The 9,719-nt window shown below is 34.9% G+C and overlaps 1 protein-coding gene across 3 annotated transcripts in view; it reads left to right on the top strand.

Annotated features, from left to right (window-relative positions):
• The window catches only part of LOC102006443 (natural killer cells antigen CD94-like), an 8,856-nt gene extending 377 nt beyond the window's left edge, over positions 1 to 8,479 (top strand). The window contains exons 2-8 of one of the 3 annotated variants that reach the window (XM_005378931.2): positions 2,855 to 2,947; positions 3,093 to 3,155; positions 4,941 to 5,092; positions 6,323 to 6,426; positions 7,311 to 7,364; positions 8,177 to 8,242; positions 8,388 to 8,479. In XM_005378931.2, the coding sequence (XP_005378988.1) occupies positions 2,855 to 2,947; positions 3,093 to 3,155; positions 4,941 to 5,092; positions 6,323 to 6,426; positions 7,311 to 7,364; positions 8,177 to 8,204 (494 nt within the window). In that variant the 3' untranslated portion in view covers positions 8,205 to 8,242; positions 8,388 to 8,479. Of the gene's footprint in view, positions 1 to 2,854; positions 2,948 to 3,092; positions 3,156 to 4,940; positions 5,093 to 6,322; positions 6,427 to 7,310; positions 7,522 to 8,176; positions 8,243 to 8,387 lie in introns of those variants that run through there. The other 2 variants (XR_260067.2, XR_260068.2) reach the window with 2 other exon arrangements.
• Positions 8,480 to 9,719: the final 1,240 nt, after the last annotated feature.

The raw sequence follows: 9,719 nt of genomic DNA, 5'->3' as shown, positions 1-9,719 counted from the left end.
AAAAAAAAAAAAAAAAAAGGAAAAAAAGACAAAATTAAAAATAGATATTTTTATGTTTTTCATGTACAACATTTTTTCTGCATTTATTGTCCTAGTTCTTCATTTTGTAATTTAAACATGGTCTCTGTGAAGCAAAATCTTTTGTAAACCTTTTCCAACAGAGTTAAAGAGTGGCTTCTACCAGAGACATCTCTAATTTCTGAATGAAAACGAATAGAGAATGCCAAATATCAATGTCACAATGATTAAAAGACTTTAACATCCAAAAATTGCACAGATGGACACTTTGTATTGTTAACGACATCACCTTTTGAGAGTGTGCCCATGTTAGTACAGAATCTCCAATGAAAGAGTGGAAAATGAAGAGAGTCTAATCATCACCCCTCCTCATTCCTAAATCTTCATGCTGTCTACCTTATACTTCAGTGACGTTGTTCATGCATGTTCTTTTCTACAATCTCTATTTTTAATGGATTTACTATTTATTTTTAAAATAGCGGAGACGCATAAACATCTCTAGTAAGAAGAGATTAACAGTATTTAAATGTTTAAGGGCAAAAGCTTGTGAGGAAGTAATTTTGAATGTAAGAATATGTAATGTTTTTGTAAAAACAAAGACACAGAGAGAGGTTTTGCTTATATATCACAGTTCAGTGTGCTGTGAAATTCAGTGTGCTGAGAACTCAGGCTCTCAGCTCATACCTTGATTGTGAAAATTCTCTTCATACCAGGTCCAGAATGGTCCTACATCATTCCCGTATAATGAATGCTTTTACAAACTGGTGAATCAGAACATGGCCTCTGGAGAGATTAGGAAAGGACCTACCTCCAGGTAGTATACTGTCACAGTGACAGCATATGATAAATTAAATACTTTGGACCTAGACAAATTTCTGTTTGGTTTCTGACTTAGGTAATTACTAGCTTTGAGACCTTAAAAAAAATTACTGAACCATTTTTTTCTCATCTACCTAGTGGGAACCCTATTATTTAAAATGTGACTTTACTTGGAAAATGAAAGTAAGTCTTTACACAAACCCACCTAAGAGAGTTTGGGACCTGTTAATCTCTTCTTACTAGAGGTGTTTATGCTTCTCTGCTAATTTAAAAATAAATAGTAAATCCACTAAAAATAGAGATTGTAGTAAAGAACATGCGTGAACAACCTCACCGAAGTATAAGGTAGACAGCATGAAGATTTTGGAATCAGGAGGAATGATGATTAGAATCTCTTCATTTTCTAGTCTATCACTGGCAGCATGCCGATGTTATGAAATTAAAAACTTGTTTTAAAAATATTTTATTTACTGACTGTAACATATGAAAATTCTTATAGCTAAGGGAACTCTGCATGGTGATATATTATTCAATATGACAAATTGGTGCAAAAATATTTTAACGCAATAAGTACATTTCACTGTAATGAATCCAACCATGAACACTCAACTTAGATAATAAAATCAGATAACAAATGCAGGAGAAATACAGCAGTTGTAATGGTCACACTTAACATCTTCGTTAAAGGTAAAAAAGGGTAGAAACTACAGGTAGAAAATATGTTGTAAAAAAATCCATCATGCAAATCGTCATTTTACTCCTGAATGCAAACGATTGTCATTATTTCTCATCACTGAAAACCAGATTCAAAGTCAGGCATTGCTCAACAAGCTAATAATACCACAAGTCAGAAAATGTAGTTTAAATCCAGAAAGTTTAAGAGAAAGGACAGTTGTTCTTCCTAGCTACTTAGCATATAATTGAGACCACAGTCCTAAACATATTCAGGTGGATAGTTAATACCAGTTACCGTACAACTATACCATGTGTATAATTACCCCTAGTTGCTGTACATATTTATTGGTTATTAACAACACAAATTGCTCCAAAAGAAAGGTAATAATTCAGCAAATTGGTTGCATTTCATTTTCTGGTAAAGACAGATAAACTAAATTTAAATACCAGATTGTTTTGGTATATCATTATCAAATTACTGATACAAATTTCCAGAGAAATAATTACGCATTTTGCACAATATCAAATAAATTTCTGCAAAAAGTTGCTAAGATAGATGCACTTTTTGATTCAATTTGCAAAATTAAATAATGGCTTTCTAAATGAAATTGTTTACATTGCTAGCTCTCTAAAATAAACATTGAAAAGAAAATACAACAAATGATTTCTTGAATTTTGAACAGCCCACTTAGTTACACACACTATTTTCTGTCCCAATACTTTCTCAATGTCAAAAGATAGTTACTGCTGGGTGTGGTGGCGCACGCCTGTCATCCCAGCACTCGGGAGGCTGAGGTAGGAGGATCATTGTGAGTTCAAGACCAGTCTGGGCTACAAAGTCAGGTCAAGGCCAGCCTGAACTGCAGAGTGAGACCCTGTCTCAAAAAAAAAAAAAAAAAAAAGATGGCTACTTGCTGCAAAAAGTACTAATGGAATCTTCATGTTAGTCTATTTCCATGAAATATTGCTGGACTCGGCTACCATAAGTGGCATCAACTGACTGTAAAACTTCTGTCTTCTTTATGTCTGTTCTGTATTCCTGACAAACTAAATCATTTGTTACTGTAATATACAAATTAGCATCCAAATCCCTATATTTGAGAACCATACCTGCCTTCAGAGGGTCTGCAAGGTGCAGGTTGTTCATCCAGCAGGTGGGCTTTTCCCAGGTCTCTCCTGGAGCTTGGTGGCCTGGAAGTGGATTCCATGCCTCCTTCCCCGCCATCTCTGATGCCTGACGGAATGAAGAATTCTTTGGATTCATCTCTGTTGGGTTCTGCTCTTAAAACCTTCAGGTTTTATTTTTGTTCTTTAAACCACTAACGTATGTCTTTTTCTACAGCTTCTCAAATCACTGTGTGGAGGTTGATTTCTGGAACCTTTGGAGTGATATGCCTTTCGCTGATGGCTACTTTGGGAATTTTATTGAAAAATGGTAAGTGTCTCTTGGCAAGTCTATACAATGATAAAAATCATGCTCAAATCATTTAATAATAAAGCGTTCATTTTACTATTATGTAATAATTTGTTATTTCATAAACCAATGCCTACTTAATCAAATCTCTAATCATATTTTATAGCATTCTCTAAACAAAGTATTCAACCAACATTTTCTTCAGGACACATCAAAGAAGAACAGAAAGGTAGGTTTCACTGACTGGCAAACCTTACGTCTGATAACAGATTAAACAAACTGCCTTGATTTTCACACATAAGAATATTGCACTTAGTAATATGTGTTCTGAATATAGGGTGGTCACATTTCCCCATCCTCTAATGAAAAAGTGACATTACGTTGGATATGCGTGCATTAGCTTTCTATTATTGCAGCAAATACTCAAGATAACCAATTAGAGAGAAGGTTTATTTTGGCGCACAGTTTGTAGAGGTTTCAGCCTGCGATGGGTTGGCCTGTTGCCTCGAGGCCCATGGTCAGGCAGAGCAGCATGGCTGAAGCATGTGGTAAAGTGGAACTGCTTATCTCATGGCTAGAAAGCAAAGGAGAGAAAGAGGAAAAGGCCACTGTCTCACTAACCCTTTCATAGCACACTTCAGTGTCCTAAGTCCCTTCTAGACTCCATATCTGACAGGTTTCATTGTTTCCTAATGCACCAAGATAGAGACCAAACCTTTCATACAGGAAACTTTAGAGGACATTTCACACCCGAGCTATAGTAATGCACCATTTATACATTTGATGAACTGGGCAAAAACTAGCCTGAAAGATTTTTTTCCTCAATATGAGTGCTCAAGATTATGTAGCACGTATGAATTTCACTACAATAAATGGTATAGCTAAGGGGCTGGAGATTTAGCTCAGTGGCAAAGCACCTGCCTGGCAAGTGCAAGGTCATGAGTTCGGTTCCCGGTACCGGAGAAAAACCAGAAAAACCAAAAAAAAAAAAAAAAAAAAAAGGTATAGCTAATTCTTAGTCTTATTTCACATACTTTTTACCTTTTGTTCTACTTCTTCTATGATTCAGAATGCAGTAGAGATTTCTCTAATTGTAAATTTTATTTATTTAACGAAAGCTAGTTCAAAGCCCAATTTTTAATCTTTTCAAATGTCTTCTAGTTGTCTTACTGTCTTCTATGAGTGCACAGAACTTCATTTATAGCTCATTCCAACAACTTCAATGCCACTCATCTGGAAAAGACCTGAGTGTCTACCATGTGCCATAATTTTATTACCATGGATAAGAAATTTGAAGATTCTGTCACCAATAAACCATATGACCAGACTTGGAGCTAATTGCTTTATTTACCTTCACTGTTGAAAAATAAAATATTCAAATATATCAGAATTCTTTGTTGTTGTTGTGCTTTGGTTTTTTGAGACAGGGTCTCACTGTGTAGCCCAGGCTGGCCTTGAACTTGCAGCAATCCTCCTGCTTCAGCCTCCCGAGTGCTGGGATTACAGGCTTGGGCCACCAAGCCCAGCTCAAATATATCAGAATTCTTTTAGTGTATTATATTCTTTTGTGATTCATGAATATGCTAAAATACTGTCCTCCTATAAAAAGACTCTTATCTACTGAACTTCTATTTTTCTAAAGTGGTCAGTTTTGGATAACTTCTGCAAAACTTGTTCTTCTAACTGTCACCCAACCTATGCTTTGTTACATGCTGTTTAACCATACTGCATTTATTTTATATGCTTACCTAATTATCATTAAATGTACTGAAATGCTTGGATATTATATACTATAATCCTGAATGTATCTCTGCAATGTAATCTCCAGTAGGAAAATGTCACATTTGATGTGTTAACATTAATATTCCCTGAACTGTGGTCTATATGGTAGATTCTCAAAGAATATTTGCAGAAAAAATTAATAAATAGCAGATAAAGTTTTAATGATTAAATAGGATTGAAGACAATTTAAAATTTTCAGTGTCATCTGTCATATTTTGTATTTTTCTCTTAGTATCTGATTGCTGTTCTTGCCAAGAAGAGTGGATTGGCTACCAGTGCAACTGTTACTTCATTTCTGATGAAAAAAAATCTTGGGAGGAAAGTAGACATTTCTGTGCGTCTCACAATTCCAGTCTTCTTCAGCTCCAAAACAGTGATGAATTGGCATGTACTTAATTCTTGTTGCCTACATTTTACTTGACCACTAAAAAACTGATATCTGAATAAGGTGACTGCTTTGAATCAATTTTTCAGTCAGACAGAAAATGGATAGACTTGCGATTTATCAATTTCAGGTTCTTTGAAACAATCAAGATAAAAACTACATGAAATTCTTCAAATATTTATCCCTTTGGCATAAAAGTCTAGACAGATACCAGGTAAAGTATACCAGGAAACTTTTTGGGGAGAATTCAAAGAAGCCACAACATGGCATTAGTTTTACCAGTTTTAGTTAAAGAGACAAGTGACTAATTTTTAGTTCTAATAGAATTTCTAATTTGTTTTGTTACTATGTAGGTTTTGTTTTGTCCCTGGGATATAATACAGAACCAGTAATGGATCACATGATAATGAAAATTACCCAGTTCTTGTGAAAAAATCCTCCAGGGGCATGCAGCATTTATGCTGAGCATAGGTTGAGGTCAGCTCCATGTTTATCCTTCAAAATGATGTTCAGAGGGTATTGAATTTGGTTATTTTTCCCCTGTTAAGAAGTGTCCCACAAAAATTCTACCTACCTTTATGATGTAAAAGAAGTGAGAGTTTATAGTATTTTTTTCTCTCATTCTAATCAATGAAAACTCTAAGCACAAGATTATAGCTTTTAAATTAAAAGTGTGATTTTAGTTTATGTGATTGTTATGGTTGATACATTGTGTCAATTTGGGGAGTCTAGAGGTTTGGCTAAGTGACTCAGCAGGAAGCCAGGGTGCTTACTTTGTATACATCCTGAGCCCGTGGAAGAGGAGGGCATGGAGATTATGTGAGAGCCACACCCCCCTTAGGTGGGGGTACCCTGTTTACAATGTAAGCGAGGGAAAGAGGCTGCTTGCCGCGATTCCTCCCCTTTGTTCTGGCTGCTTTGCTTCCCGGCTACCATTCCCCCCTTTGGTCTTGTTGCTTTGCTGTGTCCTGCCGCCATGAACGTTTGCCCTCTGCCATGTGCCACTCTGCCCCAGATCCAGCCAAGCATGGACTGAAACCTCCACAAATTGTAAGCTAAATAAATCTTCCCTTCCTTCATTTTAGGCAATGGGTGTTTTGTCTCAGCAACGAGAGAAAAGTAACCAAGACAGTGATGTACAGGCTCAATCTTATCCTGAACACTAATTTCCTTTAAAATACTTTATTCCTAAAGTAGATTTAAATTTGTTTGTCTCTGTCTCCAAGTAGGATTTTATGAACACCAACCAACGGCTTTTTTGGACTGGCCTTTCTTTTACTGAAGAACGTGATGCCTGGCTGTGGGAAGATGGCTCAGTTCCCTCCCAGGATCTGTAAGTTTCTGGCCTTTTATATTTTTTCTCTTTTGGAATTTTTTGTTCTTTTTATGAAAGTCACATCCAGTGGTTTCATACCTAAAAAAATCTGTGTAGGGGGCTGGGGATTTAGCTCAGCGGCACAGCACTTGCCTGGCAAGCGCAGGGTCGTGAGTTCGATTCCCAGTACCAGAAAAAAAAAAATCTGTGTAGGACATGAGAATATATAAAAAATAGGCACACCGTAATAACAATCATGGCTCTACCTAGCACATTCAAGTTTATGTTCAAGTAAAATGAAAATTAGTGTACTTGTGGCCATATAAGAACTTTGACATATGTTTTATTTTTACTTGTGTGCAAACATTTGAAAGAATGTATGCATATACAAATGCTAACACATAAAAAGGCAATTTAGAGAAAATACTATATTCGTCATTTTCTTTTTTATGCTAGAGCTCAATGTTCTTAACATCTTCCACATTTCAAAGATCCTCTGCTTCTTATACAAGTTTTGTAATATTTGAATCTCATTTTCATTCATAAAGTTGGGATTTGCAGAATTATACAATGGCAAATTTGTGCTCTGGCTTTTTGTTATAGATTAAATTATATAGTACTTCATAAACAAAGTGGAAAACAGCAACAAAACAGAACACAAAACAAAACAAAACATGCAAAACCTCTGCCATCCACACTATAATTTACTAAGAGAAAAACAATTTAGTTTTGCATAGTACTGTGCTCTAAAACTCATGAAAATTCTGGTTATTGATAGAAAAATCCCAGTTTGTTAATATCTCACTCAAATGGGTTTAAAAGTCTATCATTTAATAAAACAAGTATCCCTGAATATTTTCACTTCTTTTTTCCACATGTATATATTTTCTTCTTCATTACAGATTCTCATTGCTTCCAACTCCAACTCCAGGGTACTGCATAGCATATAGTCCAAGGAAAGTAGCTGACTCTAGACCTTGTGCAATCAATATCCATTATATCTGCAAGCAATAGCTTATTTAAATGTTTCTTTGAGCAGAGTGGTAAACAATAAGGTCCAGAATTACTAAGAGTGGCACCTTTTTTATGTTATTACTGCTGTCTACTTCAGAGGTCTGTAAAATGTTTCAAACTGTCTTATCATATAATTTTCAAATATTTTGAAACTATGCATTTTTAAAATAGTGAAATTTGTATGCCTACACATGAAATCATAGTATATAAAGATAAATAACTACCTGAATTTTTAAATTGGATGCATATGTTTATTATTAAATATGATTTTATGTCCATATTCTGGCAAATGATCATTGAAGAAATTTAAATAAAATTTAAGTCACACCAAATGATATGTACCCACGATGTGTCATTCCTTTTTATAAATGTTTCACTAGGAATGTTCAGTTTTACTTCACTTTTCTGAAAGTAACAATAATTTTATTTTTTAAATTTTTTTATTGTTTTTTTTCCGGTACCAGGAATCAAACTCATGACCTTGCGCTTGCCAGGCAGGCGCTGTGCCGCTAAGCTAAACCCCCAGCCCCAGTAACAATAATTTTAAAGTTCTTAATTCTTTCTGGATGTTCGTGAATGAAGATTGACTTAGGAAAAACGCACTTAAGATACATGGGGAAAGTTTCAATACAGAATATAATGTTTGAACATTTCAAGTGGACTAAGAGTTCTTATACACTGCATTTTCTGAAAATGTGAAACATTTTGGTGATGTTGTTTTCATGATTATGAAATTATATATTTCTGATTACAGCTTTAAACACAATACAAAATCAGTCTGAGTACCAGTTATCCCACCTCCCTGTTCTCCTTCCGTTAGGTAATGTCTTCAGTTTTGGATTTGCCCTTTAGTGTAGTTTCTCCCTAATGATAAGCTGACCTGCTAGTAACCTTTGCATCCAGCATGAATTTCAAATGCTTTTAGTTAGCCAAATAATGTATATATTCTAATTTTTTTGAGACAGGATGCTACTGTGTAATCCAGTCTGGCCTGAAACTAAGTATATAGCCCATACTTGCCTGGACTTCGTGATCCTCCTGCCTTAGTCTCCAGAGGGCTGGGATTACCGGTACCTACCACTACACCAAGCTTTCTATTTATTTTAAATGGAAAAATAAATTGTACTGCCGATGCCCATTGGTTTACTTAAAGGAACAGTTAATGCTTAAATTTTTTTTGAACGGTTTTGCATGCTTATATCTGGTAATCTGAACAACTAATTTGAAGACAATAATATGCAATATAACAACCATTGGTGAATTCCTACCATTTGTTTAGTGAAGTTCTGTATTATTTCTAATTTTTTTTATTATTATTTTTATTTTCTTTAATGGTTTGATCAATCTTGCATTCTTGCATCTGGTAATCTGAGCAACTTCTTTGAGGATAACAATATATAATATAACTACTGTTAATTCCTATCATTTTGTTTTGAAAACCTGTATCATTTTTATTGGTTTGTGCTGTTTTGTTTTTGTCTATGTTGTTGTTATATTGTTATTTTTATTCTCTTTAAAATAAAAAATGGAAAGATAACATTGTATGTTTTGAATGTGTATGACATTATATTTAGAAGTTCACATTGTCAGTTGATTAATCTAGCATATTAACAAATTGGTTCCCTGAAACAATTATCATTTTGTGAGTAAGAACCATAACATCTACTTTCTACATTAGAGTGCAAAGTGTAATCATTAACTCTTAGCCCATAGGTACAAATAGACCCATTGGAATATAGTCACTGATCTAACTGTAATGAACTATTTTCATTTAGCTAAATTCAAGTATAGATGTATGGTGGGATTTTTCTCATCCTTACCCAATCAGGTGTGCAGAGCCTGATTTTGTCTTCAGAGAATTCACTGCAATTGTAAGAGTAATAAAAAACCACAGTATTCTGTATGGATATTATCTAATCTCAGAAAGCATGTAAAGCCAAAACATTGTTTCTGCCTGAGAATGGAAAATTCCTATCACTTTCTAGTTATAACTGTGATGTTATCTTGCAGCTCTCCTATCACTTCAGGATGTTTTGATGGAAGATCCTCCCTGGAATGGAGGGTGCTGGTCACCCAAGGCAATGTCTTTTTGTCACACGGCATCACCACTTTGGTCCTACTCAGTTTGTGCTCATCTGACCTGTTTCCTTTTTAATATTCATTTCCCTAATATTACCTAAAATTCCTTCCTTCATCCTGGAAATACTCCAATTCTACCAGAGCACTGTAGATGGGAAGTGACTGGGAAAAAAGAAAGAAATTTGGATTGGAATTTACTTTCAATTCTGTTTATATAG

Source organism: Chinchilla lanigera, unplaced genomic scaffold (assembly GCF_000276665.1).
Source record: "Chinchilla lanigera isolate Chin_1 unplaced genomic scaffold, ChiLan1.0 scaffold00012, whole genome shotgun sequence".
Taxonomy (NCBI): domain Eukaryota; kingdom Metazoa; phylum Chordata; class Mammalia; order Rodentia; family Chinchillidae; genus Chinchilla; species Chinchilla lanigera.
This window is presented reverse-complemented; position numbering and strand designations above follow the sequence as displayed.